This window comes from Gossypium raimondii, chromosome 1 (assembly GCF_025698545.1).
Source record: "Gossypium raimondii isolate GPD5lz chromosome 1, ASM2569854v1, whole genome shotgun sequence".
Taxonomy (NCBI): Eukaryota; Viridiplantae; Streptophyta; class Magnoliopsida; order Malvales; family Malvaceae; genus Gossypium; species Gossypium raimondii.
Genome location: NC_068565.1, coordinates 1,794,075 through 1,820,992, shown reverse-complemented (window position 1 = coordinate 1,820,992; position 26,918 = coordinate 1,794,075). Strand labels below are relative to the sequence as shown.

The 26,918-nt window shown below is 33.6% G+C and overlaps 4 protein-coding genes across 10 annotated transcripts; 1 reads left to right on the top strand and 3 right to left on the bottom strand.

Moving 5' to 3' along the window:
* The first annotated feature begins 6,479 nt into the window (after window positions 1-6,479).
* LOC105774758 (enoyl-CoA delta isomerase 2, peroxisomal) lies at window positions 6,480-7,413 on the top strand. Its single transcript, XM_012597337.2, has one exon. The coding sequence runs from the start codon at window positions 6,537-6,539 to the stop codon at window positions 7,161-7,163; it is 627 nt and encodes a 208-aa protein (XP_012452791.1). The 5' UTR covers window positions 6,480-6,536; the 3' UTR covers window positions 7,164-7,413.
* Window positions 7,414-9,038: 1,625 nt separating this feature from the next.
* Window positions 9,039-11,125, bottom strand: LOC105774740 (uncharacterized). Of its 2 annotated transcripts, none has more exons than XM_012597305.2 (5): window positions 10,900-11,125; window positions 9,932-10,046; window positions 9,736-9,843; window positions 9,559-9,657; window positions 9,039-9,477 (listed from the first exon to the last, which is right to left on the bottom strand). In XM_012597305.2, exons 1-5 carry the CDS (start codon window positions 10,965-10,967, stop codon window positions 9,379-9,381), a joined length of 489 nt encoding a protein of 162 aa, XP_012452759.1. In that variant the 5' UTR covers window positions 10,968-11,125; the 3' UTR covers window positions 9,039-9,378. The 2 variants fall into 2 exon arrangements, with proteins under 2 accessions (XP_012452759.1, XP_012452775.1); XM_012597321.2 differs by having other exon boundaries at window positions 9,736-9,825; window positions 10,900-11,116.
* Window positions 11,126-12,368: 1,243 nt separating this feature from the next.
* Window positions 12,369-20,203, bottom strand: LOC105774674 (TNF receptor-associated factor homolog 1b). 6 transcript variants are annotated; one of them, XM_012597262.2, is made up of 14 exons: window positions 20,051-20,203; window positions 19,425-19,636; window positions 18,281-18,392; window positions 17,798-18,048; window positions 17,594-17,723; window positions 16,831-16,989; window positions 16,118-16,469; window positions 15,615-15,727; window positions 14,920-15,067; window positions 14,150-14,625; window positions 13,862-14,066; window positions 13,075-13,786; window positions 12,900-13,008; window positions 12,660-12,816 (listed from the first exon to the last, which is right to left on the bottom strand). In XM_012597262.2, the coding sequence occupies exons 2-14, from the start codon at window positions 19,600-19,602 to the stop codon at window positions 12,798-12,800; spliced, it is 2,964 nt and encodes a 987-aa protein (XP_012452716.1). In that variant the 5' UTR covers window positions 19,603-19,636; window positions 20,051-20,203; the 3' UTR covers window positions 12,660-12,797. The 6 variants fall into 6 exon arrangements, with proteins under 6 accessions (XP_012452696.1, XP_012452702.1, XP_052485294.1 ...); XM_012597242.2 differs by having other exon boundaries at window positions 12,369-13,008; XM_012597248.2 differs by having other exon boundaries at window positions 12,369-13,786; window positions 17,798-17,866; window positions 17,960-18,048.
* Window positions 20,204-22,705: 2,502 nt separating this feature from the next.
* Window positions 22,706-26,563, bottom strand: LOC105786629 (TNF receptor-associated factor homolog 1a-like). The gene is given in 10 exon segments (XM_052628456.1): window positions 22,706-22,781; window positions 23,295-23,407; window positions 23,769-23,947; window positions 23,950-24,119; window positions 24,483-24,641; window positions 25,246-25,344; window positions 25,346-25,373; window positions 25,448-25,516; window positions 25,610-25,698; window positions 26,511-26,563. Coding segments are annotated over 10 exon segments (1,035 nt in total).
* Window positions 26,564-26,918: the final 355 nt, after the last annotated feature.

Sequence of the window (26,918 nt, the reverse complement as noted above, 5' to 3'; positions counted from 1 at the left end):
ATGTAGCCCGAGAGAGGTAAGTGCAAAAATCATCTAAAGTTGAATTAGTAAACAAGGAAACCCGTAGCCGGAGATCCTAAAAGTTTCCGGTGAGCATCCGCCCCGCCGGGGGACGGCGCCGGTCACTCCTCTAACCACCATAATGGGTTTTTTCTTTGCTTTTTTTCGGCAAATAACCCAAAGTCGATCCACCTTTTGACTGACGGTCTTTCACTGTTAGCGTTCGGCCGCGTCTTTGTTCTCCAAGGGCCCGGTCCCTTTTTGTCCCTGGTCACCTCTATGGTGGTTGGTGTTTATGCCTTAGATGTTTCCTTTTAATGCTTTCTTCCCTCCGATCTGTGGAGTGTTGGGTTTTCCTTTTCCGACGTCGGTTGTTTGCTGGAGTTCCTACCGTTTGTGAGTTTCGAAGGTTGTTGGTGTCTTCGCACCAGTGTTTCTGTGGTGGCTGCTCATGGCCGACTGATCGGAGGGTTTTCTCGTGCTTCACTCTGCTTCGTCCTGGTTCTTGAGCCGACTTCTTTTTCACGGTCGTGCGGGGTCTCCCATTCTCCCCTCCTTCATTACTGACGGCCGCGGGGTGTTGTGTGTTGCTAGGGTTTTTGTTGGTTTGAACTCTTGGGCCTAGCCTTTGGGCTTTATCTCATGTATCTCTTGGGCTTTCACTATTCAATTCATAAATCATTTGACCATATAATTTTATACGAGTTCACCTAAGTCACATGATCAGTAACAAATTGTGATTAGAATCAGAATTTCGGTAACAGAACTCCTGGATTTTAACACTAGAACTCTTGGTTTTTTTTTTAACAAAACCCTATATCATAACGTCATATTTCAACTAGCACACCATGTTTTGAAGAACATAAATATAACTCTTTCAACTCGCCGATATGGTCTCTCTTTGACACAAGTTTTAAACCTTCCTTTTTTCCTTTGTCAATTTCTTTCTCTTCATGCATAAATACGTGAAATATAATCAATATTGTGGAGTGTGCTTCGTATTTTGGACAAAACATAATTGACATTGTGACGAGGAAGAGCCAACGTCCCGACGAGAAGAACTGCCATGTCCTGACGACGCGAAGAATGATGTCCCAACGAGGCAATATGTCACGTTACTATGTGGTAACATGTTTCCTACTAAATCAGGTTTCTTCTCCTAATTAAACTCTGCTATCTTTTCTCAATCTAACTCTGATTATTCTAGAGATATTTTAGTCATATAATCACACGAATTTCAACCTATAAATAGGGCTTTTAGCATCTCTAGAGAGATTGATTCAACAACATAATTAAAAGAGTTTTGTGGGAATTTCGGGAGAACTTTGTATTTTAAGTTCGAGTTTGTATTTGTTTCTCCATCTCCTTTTTGATTATTTACCGTTTTAGTAAAGTTTTCTTTTCCCATGGTTTTTTATCCTTTTAAGAGGAGGTTTTTCATGTAAATATTTGTGTCTAATTTTTCTCGTTTTTTTATTCTTGTTCGTTGCTTAATACGGGTTTACCCCAACAAATATAATGTTTTCAATATAATCTCTATATGATTTCACTTTCAAATAGCATGAAAATCTTGAAAAAATCATACCTTTCTCTTTTACTTTCTAATCACGTTCTTCTTCAATTAATTGGTTTCTATGTTAAAAAATGATCCTATGACACTCTAGATGATGAAATTTAACTATGAGTTTAAGGTAGAATTGAAGAAAATTTCATGGAAATTTTTCTTCTTTTTTTTTTTCTCTCTTTTCCTCTCTTTCTCTCGCTAGAATTCTAACCTTGTGTCAGGACCTACGGGCCAAGGAATAGTCTTAGGTAGACAGTTTCTATGGGGTGTAGGCGGCCTCCCAAAAGGTAACGGAGGTGTGCAAAGGTTTCTTTGGGCCAGATGGAGATTGGCCCTCGAATGCAAAGGTAGAAGGGAGCTTGACTGCAAGACCCACCCGCTGAGTAGGGACGAAAGTCGACCTTAGTGATCCGACAGTGCCGAGTGGAAGGGTAGTCGCTCAACGAATACAAGTTACTCTAGGGATAACAGGCTGATCTTTCCCAATAGCTCACATCGACAGGAAGGTTTAGCACCTCGATGTCGGCTCTTCGTCACTTGGGGCTGTAGTAGGTTCCAAGGGTTAGGCTGTTCGCCCATTAAAACGGTACGTGAGCTAGGTTCAGAACGTCGTGAGACAGTTCGATCCATATCCAGTGTGGGCGTTAGAGCATTGAGAGGACCTCTCTCTTTCTGTCTCTCTCTTCCCATGCCAAAATGTAGAAAATTCTACATGTTTTCTTTTTTATTTCAATTTAATCCATTTCTTTCCCACCAACCAATTAAATTTCAACAACTTTCATCTTTAATTACCAAGCATTTTCACTAAGCTTTACACCTCATTGCATGGAAATTTTAATCCCATAATTATGTCTCCAAAAATCTATTAAAGATGAAAAAAATTGCATTTAGTTCCCTTGCCCATAAATAGAAAAATTACACTTTAGTCTTTATACTTTCCAATTTATTCAATTTAATTCTTAACTTGATTTTCCAATTTCATATGTCAATACAAATCCATGCCACATCCTAAAAATATATTTATTAAAATTTTCACGTCTCCTACAAAAGTGGTAAATTTACACTTCTAGTCCTCCAACTTTCACCAATTTTCAATTTAGTTGTTACTAAAATTTTCATTATTCATACTTTCTCCAAATATCTAATCCACCTCCAATATGTTTATTCTAGTAATATCAATCCCGTTTTCTTGATAATTATTCTTATACGTTCTCGATACATTACCATTTATTGCATAAAAAAATTTGAGATGTTACACAAAGTTCTAGAACTCAATTTAGCAACGTTTGTATTTCTTTTGAAGATAGTCGCATGTACCTAAGATGAATTATGAGTTGATATTTTATTATGGACCTTTTGGTATACTATGTTATATTACGGGCTTAAAAGAGGTACTAATGTTAAACTTTAAAGTTGAATTTACATGTATATATATGCATGGTTATAGTTGTGCTAGTTATATGCCCCTATAAGTGTTAGTATGATGCACGAGGTGTTTCTAAATCTACATGTTTACATGTGTTTCTGGTGGCCATATTGGTGTTTATGAAATTGATATCATATCGGTTTAACTTAGTAATGTTTTGGTCTAGAGCTTCAAAACAAGAGAAGCTTGTCATGAGACATGACTTCACTATCAAAAGATATATTGTTGCATTTTGATAGTTTGATCCCGTATAATCCCGAATCACTATGTATGGGTCCATAGTACCTAGAATACATGCATTACAATTTATTAACACGAAATTTTATATTATGTCATGTTTTCTTTTAGATTAGTTCTGATGAAATGTATGTTAATTGTCTAAGTTGCTCTGACAATGGAATGTGATACCTTACATTTGCGTCTGTCGCCTGGATTCGATGATGAGTGTCTCATTTTGGTGGTATTAGAGCTAGTATTCAACCGATTTTCGAACTAAATCAAGCTTTGAATTTGAGTCTAGTGGTACGTTCCATAGGAACATTGAGTTTGGATGCTGAAAATTGTTTGTTTAACATTTACGTAGATTGAGATGTCTAAAGAATAAAAAAATGTTGTAAATGAGGAAATTGAGATTAGAGCTCCCCGTGTTGAAGGAGGAGATAATAACACAACTAGTGATGACGTAGTCGGTGCACGTAGAGCAGCTAAGGCTGCTAGGTCGTGCACCATTGTGAATGTGTTACAAAAGGTTGCTACCACCACTCGCTTGTTTTGAACGATTCAAAATTGTCATGCGCAGCGTAAATTCAAAATTGCCATTCTCCTAAATTTATTGGTTTAACTTTTTCATCCTAATTTGTCGAATTTTCCACAGTTGATTCCATTCTCCAAAGAATGGTCAAAAGCTTGAAATTTAGTTCTCTAAAATTATAGTAAATTTGGAATTTGATTTTTCATCATTTTTTGAAAAATTTCATTATAGATTCTAATAATATTTGCTTTTTTTAACATAATACTTAGAATTACCCAAAGCCCCTTCTTTAACCCATAAATTGGAAATAATGTGTTTCAGTGCACTTGAACCCATGTCATCTTGTATTGGTAATAATACTCATACCAATCGAACTAATACTCAATCGACCACAAATCATAGAACTTAAATCAAAATTATATATATATATAAAAGCTAAACAATTTACTCAAAATTTACTCAAACTTGAAATCACAAAATTCTAAAATGGTCATTCTCTCCTAAATTCTTTTATTGGTTTGACTTTTCATCCAATTTCTCTAAATTTTCCATTATTGGTTCTATTTTCCAAAGAATGGACAAAAGCTTAAAATTTGATTGTATAAAAGTTATAGTAAATTTGGGATTTGAATTTCCATCCCTTTTGTCTCTTTCTCAAAATTATTTCTTAAAGTCATTTGTTCTAAAATTATATATAACTACAAATAATATATATTTGAATATTTAGTTTTAAATAAAATATATCTATCTAATACAAATATAATCACAAATACTACCTATTTAAATATTCGATCTTAAATTAAAATAAATTTAAATAGAAGTTACAAACCATAGGACTTATATCAAAATATAATATATTAAAAAAATCCTATGTAATTTTACCATCGAGTGGCATCGATATTGTTGTCAATGTAGGAGGATGTGAGTTCGAATGCGCTGAAGTGCAATATCCTCCTATTTAGAAGTTGGAGAGAGAATATAAATAATTTTAAACATTATATAAAAAAAAGAACAGATATGTTAATTTCCAATAAAAAATTAACTCAAACTTTAAACCACAAGATTCTAAAAATAGTGAATTTAGAATTCGATTTTTCATCTGTCTCAAAATAATTTCATGCTGGAGTCATTTGTTCTAAAATCATTTTTAATCACAAATAATATATATTTAAATATTTAATTTTAAATGAACCTCGTGTGATGGCCTGATGGTTAAAGGCTCACCATCTTAGGTGTGATTTGGGTTTGAGTCACGCTAGTCGCACTTGTTATTTAGGCTATGCCTTGTTATTGTAATTCAACAAAAAAACATTTAATTTTAAATTAAAATAAATCTATCTAAAAAAATATAATTACAAATAATACCCATTTAAATATCCAATCTTAAATTAAAATAAATTAAAATAGAACACACAAATCATAAAACTTAAACTGAAATAACAAATAGACTTAATAGCAAATTTGGCCACTAACGTTTACATGTTTTATCAAAATGACCTTAATTGTATTTTTGAGCCTTTTTTACCATCAAACTTTGTTATTTTTTCAAATTATTTTTAATGATTTGATGAAAGTGCCGTTAAAAAGTTAACGGGATGATGTGGAATTTCATCGTAGAATATTTTAATGAGATGTAATTTATTACTTAGATAACCCAATAAAATAATTATATTTGAAAATAATAAAATAATTCATGAAGTTAAAATAATAACTCTTAATTTAAAGAAAATAAACATAATTATCTAAAAAAAGTTTTGAAATGAATGCACACATTTAAAATTTTCGATTAAAATTGCCATTCTGATAAATTTCTTGGTTCAACTTTTTCATCGTAATTTGTCGAATTTTCCACTGTTGATTCCATTTTCCAAAAAATGGTCAAAAGCTTGAAATTTAGTTCTCTAAAATTATAGTAAATTTGGAATTTGACTTTTCATCTTTTTTAACAATTTTATTATAGCTTTTTTTGTTATTTTAACGATATTTTCTTGTTGTTTTCTCCATATTTTGCTATAATTTCACTATTATGTTGCAATTATTTTGTTGTTATTATTTGGATATTGTATAACTATTGTTTTATTATTAATTTTGTTATTCTTTTAGAGATATTTTCTTGTTAAATTACATATATCTTAGTATTATTTAAGTATACATATTTTTAAAATTTATTTTCAATTTACATGAAAATATTTATTTTAATATTTTAATGTACTATATATATTTAAAAATTATGTAAAATATAATATAACATAAAAAAATTAATATGGGTGAGGCAGGTGGAGTCCAGACTTAACAAACACGTCTAAGTTTTTACTTAGTCCTGCCTCAACTAATCCCATCAAATCGCAAAATTCTAGAGACTCTTTAAAATAAAATTGTTGACCAATTAAATAGTGCATTTCCAAGAGATTGATGCATACAAAAGACAATGAACGATTTTTCTTTGTTTTTTCAATATCTATAGCTTAAGTTGCTATTGATTTTAACGTGCGAATTTACTAACTCCGACGACCCCAATCAAAGAGAAGCTATAAATCAATGGCCGACCTAGAAAAATTTTTGAGGGTTAAATTAATTTATATATTTTAATGATAGGAAAAATGTAATTTTATTATTTTAATTATTTATTATATTTATATCTTTTAAAGAGTTAAATTAACTCTTTATTTTTAGAAATTAAAATATAATTTTACTATTATTAATTTAAAATTTATAAATTATAACCATCTTATCCACTTCTACAAATAGAATCCAAGAACACTTTGCATGAATAAATTTTAAAGAGGAAATTCGCCATGTGTACGTTAGAGAAGCGCGGCAACCTCTTTATTTTAACGTTGACCGGCGAAGACCAGCATCGGTTTAACCCCGATCTTATCAGTTCCCTCCTCGACCTTCTCTCTCAGGTCAAGGCTCAAGCTACTTCTGGTTCGGTTCTTATTACCCTAGCCCAAGGTAAGTTCTTCTCCTACGGCTTTGACCTTGATTGGGCGCAAGCTGCCGGGTCCGAACGAGGAGCCGCAAAACGGTTACAAGACATGGCGGATTTGTTCAAGCCCGTCATCGCCACTCTTCTCTCCCTCCCGATGCCCACCATTGCGGCCATCACTGGTCACGCTGTTGCCGCCGGATTCACCCTTGCCTTGTCCCACGATTATCTCATCATGCGGAAAGACAGAGGGATACTTTGGATGCCTGAGGTGGACATAGCGGTGACACTCCCCGATTACATCAACGCGTTGTTCAAAGAAAAGATAGGCGACGCGTCAGTCCGTCGCGATTTGTTTTTACGAGGGTTGAAGATGAAGGGAGATGAGGCGGAGAAGAGAGGGGTTGTGAAAGCGGCGTACGACGGTGAAGCGGAAGTGAGGGAGGCAAGCGTATGTTTGGCGGAACTTAGGGAAAAGGAAGTGGCACGGTGAGGTTTACGCTGAGATAAGGAAAGGATTGTACCCTCAGCTCTCTGCTATACTGGGATTATCCCACAAAGTATACGCCATTGCCAGGCTTTGATTTAAACCATGACTTTTAAGGTGTGGGTTTTACTGTTTGATTTGGTTTTTAATTTGAATAATCGAATGTTGATGTATCTAAGAACATTTGAAAAACTATGTTGTTGTTGCCCTATAATAAAATTAAATAGATAATTAAATACCAATACACAACAAAGTATTCAATGTTGCATTACTTACTATCCTTTTAGACATCATGTTCATTGTCTCGAGACAGAAAACATCAAAATTAAGAGTCCAACAAAGTGAAGCTAAGTCATGAGACTTGTCTCAACATAAGAGTCATTGTCTCAAGACATGAATGTCAAGATCTCGCAACAATGAACATCAAAACCAGAGGTTCAAAATAGGAAAAGCTTGTCACAAGACATGATTTCACTGTCTCAAGACATTGTTGCATTTTGATAGTTTGACTTAGGATTTGTCTCCTGACTTCGAATTTGACCTTGTATAATCCCATATCATTATGTATAGGCCCATTGTACCTAGAATACATGCATTACAACAGATTAACACAAACTTTTATATTATGTCATTTTCTTTTAGGTTAGCTCCAATGAAATGTATGTTACTTGTTTGAGTTGCTTTAACAACGAAATGTGATGCCTCGCATTTGGGTCTGTCGTTTGGGCTGAGTAATAGGTGTCTCATTTTAGTAGTACCAGAGCTAGAGTTTAGTCAATTCTCAAACTAAATCGGGTGTTGAATTTAATTCTAGAGATACATGCCATGGAAATGATGAGTCTGAGTTAAGTTTAGATGCTGAAAATTGTTTGTTTAACATTTATATAGTGTGAGATGTTTGAAAAATAAGGAAATATTGTAAATGACATTTATATTGTCTAAAGGAGGAGATGAAAATAGATTCGACACTCAAGTGAAGATTGAGCAAGTGCATGTAGAGCAGCTAAGGCTGCTAGGCCACGCCATGAGGGCAAAGGCGATGTAGTGCTATTGCGCACCATTGTTGATGTGTTACATAGGGTTGCGAACACCTAGTGGTGTTCATGAGCTAAGTTCGAAACAAGTCTAAACATAATATTAACACACTATATATTTACCCAATGTTCTACTCAGTCCAAGATATGAGCTTAAAATTTTATACAAACCTACCTATGTAAATGGCTAACCCAGGCCCATTTTAAGCTTCACTATATTATTTTTTAAAATTTTAAAAAATATAATTTAATATTTATATTAATTTAATATTTAATAATTTTTTTATTTATTGCATTTTATATATAGTCTTCTTAAAATTTTTAATGTTTACATTATACTAGTATTATATATTACTATATGTTTTATTTTAATGTGTTATAAAATATATAATATATAAAAGTAACAAAATATAAAACATTACAATCTTAAAAAATAATAAGTTGAGCTCAAGCATTAAATGTTCAAACACGAGCCTGGCCCATATTTTAAACGGGCATAATATTTTTGCTCGAACCCTTCCAAAATTTAGGTAAAGCTTAAAGCCAAAATGAATAGCCCGATCCATGAATAAGCCTACTACCATTGCTTTTCTGGCTAATTCAAAATTGTCACTCTCTCCTAAATTTCTTGGTTCGATTTTTTCATTTTTGGCTCAGTTTATTTCACTAAAAATAACTTACGAAAAATGATTTACTTTTTAAAAAAAGCTAATATTTTCTAGTGTTTGAATGAATTTGTGTAAAATATTTTCTAATCGAACTTCCACCTTGCAATTACTTACAATCCCGTAAGATGAAGGATGAGATCGATGTTCGATGAACTGAAAACAATCGAAACAAGAAATCATTTAGATGAACGAAGAGATCAATGTTTGATGAATTGAAAACAATCGGAACAAGAACAATGAATGTAGCCTGGAAGAGGTGTGTGCTTAAATAATCTAAAGATGAAATGGAAAACAATAAGGAAATCCGAAGCCCGAAAATTTCCCTACTTTTGAATCCAATAGGAGTATTCATTAAACCCTACTTTTGAACTGAAATCGAATTGCCAGCGTAAATGAACAAGGGGGCAAAAGAAACGTTTAGTGAATCAACTAAAAATAAAATTCTTTTAGTAACGGATAGACCTGCAAAATATTATCTGGCACTGCAACTATCTTCACCAGCTACCTCTTGGATATAAACTAAGCAGTTTTCGACTTCAGGGCTTTCTTCTTCCGCCTCTTTGTTATCGAGTTCTTCATTCCCCAGAAGAAAATTAACGCACCGCATTGTGCAACACACTGCCATTAACGGAAGAATCAATGAAGTCCACACATTGTAGTAATGCAGAAGAACACTTTAAATATGCATATGTAAAATACCTGCAAGAAATCACCGAGCAGAATATTGTATCTGGGCTCGTCGGGGCCGTAGTTGTAGAAGTCATGGAGAATAGGAGTGCTAACCAGCAAATACACGATCTATGGCAAAAGAAAGAATAAGACGGAACTGCTATGCGAAATTAACATATAATCACCTGAAAGAAACGAAATTCTAACCAGGAGGAAAGCTCCAAAACCATGGCCGAATACAAAGAGAATAGCACCAAGTCCTTTCATAGCAATAGCAGTTAAAACTAATTGTCTAACCTGTGTGAGGAAAAAGGTCTTCACACATCATAGAAAACACAAACACATATCCGGCAAGATCAAGAAATTCATTACAAGTGATTCAAAGAGAAAAGGTATATCTTACTTCGATATCCGGAAAATTTACATGGAATTGTGAAGATAAATGTTTCTTAGCAAGATTAAGCTTTGGTGCCAACTCCTTTCCTGCAGACCCGCCATCGACCCCGAACTCATTGAACCTGCCAACATATTGGGTATGTCACCATAGTGAAGTAAAACTAACTACATGGCCAATTGCCGGAATGGTGACAATAGGATCGGTAAAGCATTCAGGCATTTAGGGCATTGAAGCAACAGTGAAGTAAAATTCACTACACCACCCACTGTTGGATTTATACCATCCAAACTATAATGTTGAGGCAGGATTTCGGTAAACAATTTGGACATTCAAGACATTGAGTCAAATACCAGATATGTACTTAACTATACTCGAACTCAACTGCGAGTGTTGACATATTACTTTTTTCGTGCATTTGGAGAGGCACGTTACCATACTCCTATCCAAAAACATCGAGCATTTCAAGAGTAATGAAGAGTCAATCCAATAAACACACTCAAATTCATCTTCTCCAAAGACGAAGGTTCAAGGCATTGTTTGCCATATATCTCCTCCTCACCGGGAAGACCTCACCTAGTCAACTACTTTAACCATAGAGACTCGTCCGAAGGACCTCGCCAAGCCAACCATTTTAACCAAACATCCTCAGCCAATGAAGACAACTACATCTCGCTTCGCATGGTTATCGATGCATGTAGACCTCAGCCAGCGCTCACTCTAACAATACTATTACCATTTTCTATATTCTCCGAACGGCGGCCACCGTGTGAACCGATTTCGCTAACTATTACTTTCTACTAACACTGTTCTATCAGGCAAATTATAACGTCTAAACTTAAAGAACACTAACAAAAATCCATCATTTGCCAAAAATAATGCAACAATAATAAAAACCCAAATCTAAGAAACAAACAAATTTAAAAAACAACCCAAGATGTAGATTTAATGAAAAGTTAAAAGAAAGAGAGGATTACATTTGCCAAGCTGATAGAATGAAAATGGAAGCAAAGCAAACTCGTCCAACAAATGAAGCAAAACCCATTGTTTTTTTTCTTTCTTTCTTCCTTTTTTCTCGTCCTCTCCACTTGGTTTTGAGCCCAAAAAATTGAAAAAAGGGAATTTCTGGGTTTCCTTTTCTCTTAGTTTGATTTTAGTGATGGGGATTGTAAATGGGGCCAAACTTATTTATAAAAATTGAAGTTAGGGTTGAGGTTCAAAAACATTTTCATCCTAAATCTTCTTTTAAACCAAAAAATGTGATAAATAAGTAGTTTTTTAAATCAAGGTATTAAGATTTTACAAATTCAAAATTTTTAGTTTTGATTTTTGAAAAATGTTTTTCTGAAATTGTTATTTTATTCACATATTAAATATTTTATTTTATATCATCGTGTCTAAAATTGACACTTTACTATAAAATATGAATATAGCGTCAAGTAGATTGTAAAACCTTAAATTTATTATTCAATCAAAGTTTTGTTTTGATGTATTTTATATATTTTTATTTTAATATACACAAGTTATTATCTCTATTAATTGTATATATATTATATTATTAATAAAGTCTCTGATTGAGTTGTCTCACAAATTAACCGAGCACCAATTTAATTAGAAATATTACGAACATATCTTTCTGTAATTAAAATAAGTTATATTATTCAAACGTATTTTAGCATTTTCATTATTTTAAAACTAATAAAAATATAAATATAGTGGGATTTAAACACATATCAATTGAATTAGTAAAATATTAAATTTACCACTCAATCAAAACTTCATTTTAATACATTTTGCTTTAATATACACAATTTATTATCTCCATTAGTTTTATATTTATACTATTAATAAAATCTCTTCTTGAATTGATGTCACAGTCAATTAAGCACTAACTCGATTAAGAAATTACAAAATGACATTTCATATTTAGAATAAGTTACATTATTCAAAAATACTTTAATCTTTTAATTAAAAAGAATAAAAATATATGAAATTTAAACTCATGTCAATGACATTGAAAAATTTTAAAATTACCACTCAACTAATGTTTTATTTTGATTTACTTATACATTTTAATTTTATTATGCACTCTTTATTATTACTATTAATTATGTAGCTATACCATTAATCAAATTCTTGACTGAATTGGCATCACGAGTCAACTGAACACCAACTCAATTAGACAGTATTTAAAAATAAGTTATATTATTGGAGGATATTTTAATATTTTTAATTAAAAAAACAAATATGTATATGGTAGGATTTATTATTAATAGAAGATAATTTTATATTAGCTAGTGACGTGGCAAAATTTTATTGGTCCACATCACGAGCTGCATTAGATCTCACCCTAAAACTGCATTGTCTTAACAAAAACCCAAATGCCTCGTTTCATTTCTAAAACTAAATATGCTTTGATGGCTGAAACTTAAAGCAAAGAAGGCAGTAAATAACACCTTTTAATGTTTTTTTTTTCCCCTTAAGAAAATTTTACAAACTCACTCCAACCCAACAGTTTTCCTAGTAAAATATATTATTACATATCTTATAAAGCAACGATCGAATTTGTGGCCAAACTACGACTGTAGGTTACCTGTTTTAGAGTCCATCGGATGGTCGGAATACTGAATAGCCGTTGACACCACAGACCAGATTAGAATACTCTCGACCGTAGTATGGATAATTGACTGCATCAGCATTCCTCATGCCAAGTGAAGCCATTGGCCAATGTGTTGGGGTCAATCCATCAGTTAGTCCATTGGCATAAGGTAGGGGGCTAGGTTGTGGAATATATTCTCTAGATGTATCGCAATGGTTTCCCAAGGAATTTCTGTAACCTTGCTGGAACCCATTGTTCCAGTAACTCCATGCTTGTTCAAACCCGCATGAGGATACTGTCTCACCCAACATGCCCAAATTGGATGGAGACGAAACATGACGGTTTAATAAACCAAGAGAATGGAAGCGTGTTGCTGACCTGGCTACCCTCCCGACATTGTGTTCCTCGTCAAGCAAGTCATTGATGATATCGAGATGGGGGAACTCATCGGCAAAGACACCTTGGGTCTGACGTCCGGTTGTGCAGCCTGGAAAATCAGTAGACAAGTCAAGATTTTCAATCTCAAGCAATGAAGAAGGAATAGAGTGCATACTTGTAGTGGCATCCCTTTGAGAACTCTCAATCCACCCGGGTGCATTTGGCAGGCTATCCCGAGTTACCATGCCAAATGGAAAGCCTGGTTGCACAGAATTTGGGTCCGTCCTCTCTGAGCTCTGGGGTATATACACTGGTGCAGGTACCGAGGCTGGTGGTTGTGAGTATGCTACTGAGCTAGAGAAGTTAGGATGACTAGAACCAGGAGCAACATGGTTACCCAAGGCATTTCTGTAAGATTGAGGAACATAACTTGTAGCTGGGGTTGTGTTGGGACCTAAACAGCCAGCTGCGCTAACAGAACGAGAAAGAACCGCAGTTGTTTGAACCATAGAAACAACAGGAGCAGTTGGCCTAAGACTAGAAATTTGAGGAGCACTAGAGGGACTTGACATCACAGGCACTTGTGGGGTCACAGGATTTTCAGCTGGTTTTGAAGTTGCAGCCTTTTGAATCTCGGATTTTGGTATACTAGTCATTTGGATCGATGTTTTCGAAGATGCAGGTTGATCACTCTGCCGCAGGTCATTTGACGATGCCTTCCTAACTAGCACAGAACCTACACTGACAGCAATACTGTAATCTGACCCAAACTTAGCAGTCGGTCGCAGATTTCTCGGAGAGGATGGTATAGCAACTGTCTTCCCCTTAGGCCTTTCTAAATCAACCGGATCGTGGGTGCTTGGTTTCTTTTGCAGCAAAACAACTTCCTATAACATTGAAAAGATAAAAGTTAAAAGCTGAATGGGATGGCCATAATAAAAGGATATATATAAATATACCACCTTCTTAAGAGCATCCTGGTCAACCCAAGTAGTCTGGTCCAGCGAGGAGGAAAGAGCAGCCTCGGACTCGGATTCACCTGCCTTGCTGCTTTCAGAAGCATCATTACAATCCCCTCCATCTAATGCAGGGGAAGGCGGCTGATTATCAGTTTCTGTGATCCAACTACCATCATCACTTGACGTTTTACTTAGCTGGTTCTTTCCTCTACAAATTTGAAGTGACATATGAGACAAATACCTTGTCTGTAAAACACAGAAACATGGAAAGACACATAAGCAACACTTTACCTGCTAGGTGATTTCTTATTTTGGTTGTTTGAAAATAAGTTGCCTTTATAGGAGCCATTTGTTACTACTGATGGTACCGAATCTGTCGAACATGTTGAGGAACTATCATCCATCGTAGATGGGCTCCTTTTATCAGCTACTTCATTTTGCATACATGATAAGCTACTTATTCCACTGCTACTAGCTTCTGTGGGAGGGTGAACTTCGGATGTATCTGTATCCCAACCAACAGGACTAGCACATCTGTCTTCTGAATCAGGCTGAAGAGCTTCAATGCCACAATCAACTGCTTCAGAAACATCGGAAACATCATCTGGAAGATAAGATTTTTCAGGCACCAGCTGCACCTCCACCATCATAGAGGCATCCGTTTCATTGTCTCGGTTATCTTCTTGGTGTTTCTCCTTCGCTGCCACAAAAGCCTTTTCCTCCCTCCCTTTATCTTTGCTTTTTCGATTATTTCGTTTTTGCTTAGCCTACAGTATGTAAGCAGGGAAAATGGGCACATTCAGAAGAGGAACAAAAAACTTACGAAATCTGTTCTCCTTCAATTCTTTCAAAATTAAAAGTAAAAAGGTATACGTTAAATTGCTTCCAAAAGTAAATTAGAGATATTCTGGTAATCACCATAACAGTAACGCTGGGAAAACCTAAACATCAATGATTTCATTTTGTTGCACTCAGGTGGCCCAATGGGGAGTGTTTATCCAGATATCTCCTAACATTCTACCAGGCAGAGGGAAAAAAAAAAACAAAGAAGAGGATTATGCCTGTTTTTTCTTAGATTTTTTCTCTTTCTCAGATGCTCCTCGTTTAGCCTTCTGCTCGCTTTCAGCCAGCCATGCAGCTTCTTCCCGGATGAGCTCTTCTTGCCTCTTCCAAGCAACAGCTTCCTGGTAGGCAACTTCTATTTTGTTGCTGTATGTAAGCAAGAAATTAGGCCGTCTATAGGAACAAGTGATTATCATCCCATTAATATCCTATGGGGCTTGCTGAATAAAAGTTTGAAATACTAGGAAAATTAAGAATCCAATCTTTCCATCAAGCTGACAAAAAAGGTCATCTAAAGGAACCCAAAAATCATGACTAACTGCATCACCGCCTAATTATGTAAGCCCGACCTATCAGAAAATAAGATAAGTCCTATTAGCTAGAGAGAACTATTTTCAGAAATAAGTCTACAAACATATTGCTCTCTACCAGAAATATTACGGTGTATTAAAAAAATTTTCAAGTGTAACCAGGGATTTTTCCATTTTTTCCCTTAATATTTCTGTGAACAAACTGGGGCAACTGATTTGACAGAAAACATAAAGTCCCTTGTGTCCATAAGAAACAAGAAAATATCAGATTCGCAGACATGAATCATCTATATTTATATGTGCATGTATACTTCATGACCTATCAGTATTTCCATAATTGGAAAATCAACAAGCTAGTATTAATCAACCAAAAAATATATCACCTGAAAATATGAGAGAGAATAAATATTTCCACTGTCCTGCGGCCCAATTCTGTAAGGCGCCTTTCATCACGCTCAATTGAATCTTTGTTGAAATACTCTCCAGAATTCCCATCCTAGACAAAATAATAGGCTTTGCTTTTCAAGAAAAAAGCTGAAACCCCATTTCCGCTAACAGAAAAAATAAATAAATTCATATACAGAAAAATGCTTAGCTCATTGTCACAGTAAAGAACAAAATAAATATGCCACACTAAGGGCTTGAATTAACTTTCCACAGAGACATACGAAAGGAGAAAAGCATTAGCTTCAAGGGAAGAGAGCATTTTTTCTTCTAGACACCAAGGCAGAACTCATGTAATGGAAAGGAAAGTAAAAGAATGCCACTAATATGTTTTCATTAATCCACAAATTTTAAATGGAACTGTAGAATTTACACTATACTTGCTTTAAACCCATCTTATGTTCTTACTCAGTTAAACTATAATCTATATGACGAAACTTACCTTTGATCGGTTTTGAGGACCTTTCTCATCTTTCGGTGGTAATGGTTCTAAAGCAGCAGCCCTTTCTAGAAGAACTAGCACATCATCCACTAATACAAACATATCTTTTTCAACACGAACAATTGGAGCTGGCATTTCTTCAGCATCCAATAACTTTGACTTTGTTTTGTTGCCTTTACTCTGGACTTCGAGAGCCTTCAACCCACTATATAGCGAATCCATTACCAAAGTAGATGTCACCTCCTTCTCTATAAAAAAGTGCTTCACAACTACTTTCAAAATCATATCTGTTTTCTCCCTAGACATTCGGCATCTGGTACTTTGGTCTATCCCAAACCAAAAAGCACAAAAGCTGTAATAATTACAAGATTTTAGTTGGAGCAAGAAGGCAACAAAAACAGAAAGGGGATGGCTCAATTAGAAACAAAACCACTAGTGCTATTGAAACATGAACAAAAGAACAAAAATAGAAAAAAACTGAGGCCACCTTTGATGCATAATGTCAAAACAAAAAGTAAAATGATTCTGAGAAGGCAAAGATGAAAATTCGAGCAGACCATCAAGCTATGCTAAAATCACAGGAAGAACCCTCTAAAAGGAAAACATTCAAGCATAACATATCAGTCGAAGACAGATGCCGCACACAGTTAAAACTGATATTCAATGTTATAAATGACTAAAAAATCAGTATTACATAATATAAAATCATTTACCTTGACCACGTAGCTTTGTCTTCTATCAAGCTCCCCAGTTTATTTCGTCTGTCATCCAAAAAACGGAAACAAATTTGCTCTACATTTGTCAAATATACTCTAACAAGTTCTCTCCTATATTGACGATCAAGGCAACGAAAAGGGCGGTCTACTTTCTCCCTACAGATCCCAAATATTATATTTGATCATCGAGATGGAAAGAAATTAAATCAAGTATACAAAAAAATAATGTAACAAATTAACTTGTTTGTAACATACCAAGGATATAATTTTAAAATGAGGAAACAACATCACAGAATGAATCTTCTTAAACTATAATGATCTCATTACTAAGCAAACTTCATCATCAAAGATATGAACAATGGCCGAATTGAAACAATCATCAATCAACCATTTCACACCCAAAGTCTTATATTTGCTGAAAACTGGGAATCCAAAAGTTGTGCGGATAAGCATGAAGAACAACAACATTTAGGCTTTGCTTGGCATGGAGGACGGAAAAGAGTGAGGATGGAAAATTTGTTAATCAAATGGTTGAGATTCATAACCACCTTCTTAGCTTATATCTTAACCATTCCATCCTCCATAGTAATCAGTGCCTTAAAGTCAATGTGTAATGCTACTACTCAAATAGACAACCAAAGGAAATTCAAAGCATTCAGTTATAAAGGCTATGTTAAAGATCAGGATGAAAGGAACAGTTGTTAAGCATTGACCAAAGCACCATAGGCAGAGGTTTGTTAATTAAGATCTTACTGATTACCTAACCACTTGAACTTGAGCTTTTATGATTAGTGTGTCAGATTCTATAAATCCATCATAAAGTTTTGAGAGCTCCATAAACTTTTTCCATCCCCAGTCATGCTCTTTCTTCCAAAATCGATGTAAAGTATCTGCAAACCACGGCAAGTTACATGTAGTTCAGGGTTTTTATTAGTGCTACTAAACTAAATTTGAGCCAACCAACCTGAATATTTTGATTTCTTTGGATCTTTATTCACAACAGCTATTGTAAACTGTGCAAAATGACTCCAACCTGTCTTGGAGTAGAGAGAGGAACCATATAAGTCCAATAACAGAATACAATATGATAGTGAATCCAAATTGAAATTTAGTGATAATATCAAACCTGGAAGAAGTTTGTCATGATTAGCAACACAGAGAAACAATGAGAGATGATTACAAACATCACAACCTTGTGGATAAATTAAAATGTACCTGTCAACCACGGCAAACAGCAGAAAACTAATGATTTTCCCTGCCATACTGTGATATGTTTCCTCATGGAAACAAGGGAACAGCATAAAAGATTTATCTGCTAGTGTACAAGTAAATACACTTCACATGTAGTTGATAGTTTCAATAATATATGAAAGAATTCCAGAATGACAATGATGAATTTGAGAAATCAAAGTAGAAAATAACAGCCAATAATATTCATTCCCCATACCACTTGTAGCCACCAATTTCAAATGCATTACTGCGAAGTTCTCTTTTGTTAATCTGCGAAAATTTCTCTATCTTCCATGTATACTTCCCATATAATTCAGAAGGCTTCAGCCCTATAAAAAAGTGAACTCGGTTTTTAATTTTCTATCATAAAAAAGGCAAAATCACAAAAACATATTCTAAAATTTTGCACTCAAAATGGGAATATAAAAAAAGTACACGTTGAGACTTGAGAAACTTTTTGATTACCACTCCATTCCATAGACTCATAACATTGGAAGCAACATCTACTGCTAAGCTAGCCTATCCACCTCACATTTCAAATAATAAATTGGTTTAAGAAGTTTCGATCGTAAAAGAATGAAGAAGAACAAAAGCATATTCCAAATTATTCATGCTTGATATGGCAATATAGAAAAGTACAGGTTGAGAAACCTTCTTAAAATATTCCCCAGCCAATATAGAAAGGTATTGGTACTCACTGGTATCGACCAATATAGACTAGCACACAAAGCACTACGATACTAGTACTGTTCTGCTTTACCTTAAAATCAGTACTGTACCAACTACTCTGCCATAAAACCAATTGCTTGACTAGATATCATTCATGAGTATCTAAATTTTATGCACCCAGTGGAAAATTTTCTTAAAATGTGGTTGAGGAGGCTATTCCAATTCCAAACATTATCGAACCCCTCAATAACATTCCAAAATGTAGACAACCAGCTCACAATGGGCTACCCCAAACTGAATGCAATCCAATCTTCTTATCAGACCATTCCATTTAGTCACACATTGTTTTTGGAGATAATGTTGGATTTAACATATAAAGGATTCAACCTAAAGCCTCGATAGACTTTATAACAATTGAGAATACACTGACATAGAAACATATGCTCAAAAGCATAAAGAGCATTCAACCAAAGATGAAAGTGATCTAAAAGCATACCACAACCCAATCTTCTTACCATGCCATTCAATTTAATCACTCATTGTTTTGGAGACAATGTTGGATTTAATATATAAAGGATTCAACCTAAAGCCTCGATAGACATTATAACCATTGAGAATACACAGACATACAGATATATGCTCAAAAGAATAAAGGGCATTCAACCAAAGAAGATAGTGATCCAAAAGCATACCACTATCATAATCATCGTCAGAGTCCCAATAAGGGGGTGAGGTTGAAGGTGTTCCATTTTCCACCTGCTCGGAAGACCGCCATTCGGCCAATGCTTCCCCTGATTGAAAACACTGCCCATTTGAAATCCCCTCCACCGACCTATCCCCTCCAGACCCCTCACTTACAATCCCAGTCATTTCCCCTCAATAGTCCTCCCTTCAGCTCCACTTGCTACACAATGGAAAACCCAAATGAGAAACACTAAAAAGAACACTTAAAAATAACAATTAATAAATACCTCTTAAACCTCACTTTGAAATCATAAAATCATTACAGACACCATACAAAATCCAAAATTAAAACTAGAATAATATCAAAATATAGGCCTCCGTCTCCAGAAAAAAAATATATCTAACTTACCCATAAAAACCAACTGATACATACACAAGAACCCAAACTAAAACACACACACGCAGACCATATAATTAAGACCCCAATTTGAATGAACCGCCAACCCGACTAAACCCCGTAAATAATAGAGATCGATAGATTGAAAAAAAACCCAAAACCCCGATAAGAATCAAACCTTGAAACAACAAAAAAAAAAACCAATGGATAAACGAAAAAAAATCATTCGTCACGAACCTGGAATTGAAGCGTCAATAAAGCGGTTCTTTTTATAGAGAGAAAGACATACAGACGAATACAGGAACGTGTGTGTGTGTGTGTCTATATATATATATACACGAAGGGAAGCAGCTATTGAAAACGATAAAAAGAGCTAGGGGAGAGGATGAGGAGAAAATAATATACTTTGGGGTAATTTCAGATTTAGTCACTTATGCAGGGTTTAAATTACATTTTTGTTGTCAAACTTTAAAAAATCATGATACCATCACTAATGTTATTGATTTGATATATTTTAGCCATTGAGCCGTTACTCGCCGTTAACAGTGTAACGGATGATATGGCATGTTGTATCATTTCAAACTAAAAATTTTAGGTATAGTAAGTCCATACTCTTTCTTTTTTTATCAATTTAATTTTTTGTCAAGTGGACCATTATTCTTTTTTTAAGTTAAATTCGACCCTAAACCTTTTTAAATGAGTTAAATTTAACAATTAACCTTTTAGAAAGAGTTGAATTGTTTTTTTTAACAGAAATATTGACTAAAATGTTGACTTTTTAAACATGGTAGCCTGCATGGCAATCCATGTGTACTTCATTTTTTTATGAACTAGTTATATATATATTTGAATATTTTATAATCTTTAAATTATTTGTTGACATGATATATATAACAAATGGTCATATGAGCATATAAGCATGCCAACATTGTTAAAAATATAATGATTTATTCAACATTTCCTTTAAAAATGCATGTGGATTTGACGATTTAGAAAAAAATTTATGGTAATGTTTTAAAGGCCACCTAATAATTGCATTTGGGTGTAATTGTTTGTAATTACACAATGGTGGTATGTTTGGGTAATCCTTATAACCGGTGAGTCCCGTTGAATTCGGTGTAATTGGAGCACCCCAATTACATTTTCTAATTTTTAGGGAGAAGTGAGAATTTGAGTAATTACGCAAGTAATTACACCCAAATCGAATTTTTTTAAAAAAAATATTTTTATATAAGTTATAAAAATTATATTATAAGCATAAACATGTATGAGTGTTTGGGATGATTATGGAAAAATTTTCTTATATTATAAATCCTTCAAAAATATATTATAAAATAATTTGTGTATTTTATAAAATTATAAAATATATATTATTTAAATCCTAAAAGATTCTAAGATAAGATAGTTTATTATAAAATTAATTTACATATTGTAAAAATATTATAATATATTTATTTATAAAAGTTATGACCAAGAAGTATCGACATAATTTATTTAAGTGCTCATACTATATATTATAAAAATAATATAACTATTTATAAAATTATTTTTTAATAATAATTTACTTATAAAAATAATATGACAAAAATATTATTTATAAGATTTTTTTAAAAGTTTTGGACAATCTATAATTTCTTTTTATAAAGGTTACGTATTATAAATTTTATATTATTTTTACTTAATTTGTGTACCATAAAAATGATATATTTTAGAATAAGTTTTCTCCAAATTAAATTTATATAAGTTTTTATAATTAAAGCTACAAATTATTTGAGTTGTGAACCCAAATATCATAATCCTAATCATGCAAATAGAAAATGTTTTTTACACCATATCGTGGAGTATAATACCATTTGAGAGAATAGTGTCGAACACAAGCATTATAGACAATTCACAAACTCTTTGCATATTTCTCATCTTAACATCACATTATATTATAATAATAATAAAAGGTTGGATCATATTAAAATATTGAATATTTCATAACTTCAATCGTAAATAGAATTGAGATGATTTATACTTCAAAGGGTATATGGAAGAATGAGATATTAATAATCTTAATGATAGATATTCAGATAATCTCGATCAAAGATCGATAGATGATAATAAAAGCATATATTAAATATTGAAGAGAGATTAACCCGACAAATATGCACTAGAACAATTAGATAAAACTACATATCATATTTATTTATTTTTGTTATTTTTATTAACAATCGTATTATCAACTACTTTTTAGACTAACATAATAAATACGATAATTTGATTTTAATTTTATTACTAGTTTAGAAATTATTTTATCATACTAATATTTGTTTGTAGTAATTAATATTTTTAAAAATATAAATTATGTAACTTTGTAATTACATTTTGTCAATCCAACGCGTCTAGAGAATTACAATTCATTACAATTACAAGAATGTAGTAATTACACTCTCAATCAATTACACAATGTTGTCCAAACAGACCTTATATGTCAAATTTTCATTGGCGGTTTAGTAATTCACTTACGATGTTAACAACATATACAATAATAAAACACATTGATAGTTAAAGTACCATATTGAACATTTTCAGAATACAAGTACCACATTAGACATTTTATAAAAGTTACGATAATTTAAATACCACATTAAATAATTTTAAAGTACAAGTACCACATTGGATATTTTATAAATGTACAGATATCAAATATGATATTATCCTAATAATAATAATAAGACTAGAGACTTGCTAGGTTTCACCACATAACATCAATAATAATAAGACTAGAGACTTGCTAAGTTCTTTCACCACATAACATTAATAATACAAGGATGAAAACTAGAATTTGACCAAACCTTTTCATTTTAACTTGTAAATAAGTTTTGCCAATGCCAACCGCCCTAGGAATCAGTTGACGCCCTGGATGAGCTCTTCTTGCCTCTTCAAAGCAACAGCTTCCTGGTAGGCAACTTCTATTTTGTTGCTGTATGTAAGAAAGAAACTAGGCTTCTGTAGGATCAAGTGAGTATCACCCATAAATATCATATGGGGCTTGCTGAATAGAAGTTCAAAATATCGTGAAAATTAAGAATCCAATCTTGTCATCAAGCTGACCAAAAAGGTCATCTAAAGGAACCCAAAAATCATGACTAACTGCATTACAGCCTAATTATGTAAGCTTGAACTATCAGAAAATATGAGAATGTCCTATGAGCTAGAGAGAACTATTTTTGGTAATAAGTCTACAAACATACAGCCCTCTACCCCAGAAAGATTACGGTATATTCGAAAAAAATTCAAGTGTAACCAGAGCTGTTTTCCTTTTTATTCCCTTAAGATTTCTGTGAACCAACTATTAGAAACAAGAAAATATTAGATACACAGACATGAATCGTCTACATCTATAGGCGCATGTTTACCTTGTGACCTACCAGTATTTCCATAAGTGAAAAAAATCAATAAGCTAGTGTTAATTGACCAAGAAAAAGCATATCACCGGAAAATATGAGAGAGAACAAATATTTCAACTGTCCTGCGACGCAATTCTGTAAGACACCTTTCACCATGCTCAATTGAATCTTTGTTGAACTCCTCCCCAGAATTCCCATCCTAGACAAAAATAATAGGCTTTGTTGAACAAGAGAAAAGCTGAAACCCCATTTCCGTAACCCGAAAAACAAAATAAATTCATTGTCACTGTAAATATATATATATATATATATATGCCACGCCAGGGGCTTGAATTAACTTTCCACAAAGATATGCCAAAGGAGAACAGCATTAGCTTCCAGGGAAGACAAAGCATTTTTTCTTCCAGAACTCATTTACCGGAGAGGTAAGTAAAACAATGCCACTAATTATGTTTTCATTAATCCACAAATTTTAAACTGTACAAATTACTCCATACTTGCTTTAAACGCATCTGATGTTCTTACTTAGTTTATCCTATAATCTATATGAAGAAACTTACCTTTGATTGGTTTTGAGGACCTTTCTCATCTTTCAGCTGTAATGGTTCTAAAGCAGCAGCCCTTTCTAGAAGAACTAGCACATCACCCACTAGTACAAACATATCTTTTTCAACACGAACAATTGGAGCTGGCTTTACTTCACCATCCAATAATTTTGACTTTGCTTTGTTGCCTTTCTCTGGACTTCGAGAGCCTTCAACCCACTATATAGTGAATCCATTACCAAAGTAGATATCACTTCCTTCTCTATAAAGAAGTGCTTCACAACTACTTTCAAAATCACATCTGGCTTCTCCCTGGACATTTGGCGTCTGGCATTTCGGCTTAACCCCAAACAGAAAGCACGGAAGCTGCAATGATTACAAGATTTTAGTTGGAGCAAAAAGGCAACAAAAAAGGGAAAGGTAATGGCCCAATTAGAAACAAAACCGCATATGCTATTGAAACAAGAACAAAAGCACAAAAATAGAAAAACAACTGAGGCTGCCTTTGATGCATAATGTCAAAACAAGAAGGAATTTGATTCAGAAAGAGCAAAGATGAAAATTCAAGCAGACCATCAAGCTATGCTAAAACCACGGGAAGAACCCTCTAAAAGGAAAGCATTCAAGCATAACATATCAATCAAAGACTGATGCCGCACGCAGTTAAAACTGATATTCAATGATAGAAATGACTAAAAACTCAGTATTACATAATATAATATCATTTACCTTGACCACGTAGCTTTGTCTTCTATCAAGCTCCCCAGTTTGTTTCGTCTGTCATCCAAAAAACGGCAACAAATTTGCTCTACATTTGTCAAATATACTCTAACAAGTTCTCTCCTATATTGACGATCAAGGCAACGAAAAGGGCGGTCTACTTTCTCCCTACAAATCCCAAATATTATATTTGATCATCGAGATGGAAATAAACTAAATCAGGTATACAAAAAAATAATGTAACAAATTAACTTGTTTGTAACATACCAAGGATATAATTTTAAAATGAGGAAACAACACCACAGAATGAATCTTCTTAAACTATAATGACATCATTCCTAAGCAAACTTCATCATCAAAGATATGAACAATGGCTGAATTGAAACAATTATGAATCAACCATTTCACCCCCAAAGTCTTATATTTGTTGAAAATTGGGAATCCAAAAGTTGTGCTGATAAGCATGAAGAACAACAACATTTAGGCTTTGCTTGGCATGGAGGATGGAAAAGAGTGAGGATGGAAAATTTGTTAATCAAATGGTTGAGATTCATAACCACCTTCTTAGCTTATATCTTAACCATTCCATCCTCCATAGTAATCAGTGCCTTAAAGTCAATGTATAATGCTACTACTCATATAGACAGCCAAAGGAAATTCAAAGCATTTAGTTATAAAGGCTATGTTAAAGATCGGGATGAAAGAAACGGTTGTTAAGCATTGACCAAAGCAACATAGGCAGAGGTTTGTTAATCAAGATATGACTGATTACCTAATCACTTGAACTTGAGCTTTTATGATTAGTGTGTCAGATTCTATAAATCCATCAGAAAGTTTTGAGAGCTCCAAAAACTTTTTCCACCCCAGCCATGCTCTTTCTTCCAAATCGATGTAAAGTACCTGCAAACCACGGCAAGTTACTTGTGGTTCAGGATCTTTACTAGTGCTACTAAACTAAATTTGAGCCAACCAACCTGAATATTTTGATTTCTTTGGATCTTTATTCACAACAGCTATTGTAAACTGTGCAAAATGACTCCAACCTGTCTTGGGGTAGGGAGAGGAACCATATAAGTCCAATAACATATTACAATATGATAGTGAATCCAAATTGAAATTTAGTGATAATATCAAACCTGGAAGAAGTTTGTCATGATTAGCAACACAGAGAAACAATGAGAGATGATTGCAAACATCACAACCTTGCGGATAAACTAAAATGTACCTGTCAACCACGGCAAACAGCAGAACATAAAGCCAATGATTTTCCCTGCCATACTGTGATATGTTTCCTCATGAGAAACAAGGGAACAGCATAAAAGATTTATCTGCTGGTGTACAAGTAAATACACTTCACATGTAGTTGATACTTTCAATAAGTTATGAAAGAATTCCAGAATGACAATGATGAATTTGAGAAATCAAATTAGAAAATAACAGCCAATAATATCAATAACATATTCTAGAATTTTTCACTCAAAATGGGAATATAAAAAAAGGACACGTTGAGACTTGAGAAACTTTTTCATTAGCACTCCCTAGCTCTGCTTTATTTGTACTTTCCATAGACTCGTAACATTGGGAGCAAATAAACACCATCTATTGCTAAGCTAGCCTATCCACCTCACATTTCAAATAATAAATTGGTTTAAGAAGTTTCGGTCATAAAAAATGGAAGAACAAAAGCATATTCCAAACTATTCATGCTTGATATGGCAATATAGAAAAGTACAGGTTGAGAAACCTTCTTGAAATATTCCCCAGTCAATATAGAAAAGTATTGGTACTCACTGGTGTTGACCAATATAGACTAGCACACAAAGCACTATGATACTAGTACTGTTCTGTTTTACCTTAAAATCAGTACTGTACCAACTACTCTGCCTTAAAACCAGTTGCTTGACTAGATATCATTCATGAGTATCCAAATTTTATGCATCCAGTTGTAAAATTTCTTAAAATGTGGTTGAGGCTATTCCAATTCCAAACATTATCGAACCGCTCAATAACATTCCAATATGTAGACAACCAGCTCACAATGGACTACCCCAAACTGAATGCAATCCAATCTTCTTATCAGACCATTCCATTTTATCACTCGTATTTGGAGATAATGTTGGATTCAACCTAAATCCTATATGTTTTGCTTTTTTATTGTAAAAAATAAATTGATAATATTCATTTAATGGAATTATCCGAATTAATCAAAATAAAATTACATATAATTTGTATTATTAATTATTAAGTTCGGTTAATTTGGTTAATTATCCAATTTCAAACTGAATTAACCAGTAACCAAACTTCTAAAAAATTATTAACCGACCGTCGATCGAATTAGATCGTTTAACTGATTAATTAACTGAATTAGATCGGTTCGGTTGATTAATTCGGTTTTAACCAAAATTTCCCTTCATTGCAAAATTGGTGTAATGTTGTAATTAGAAT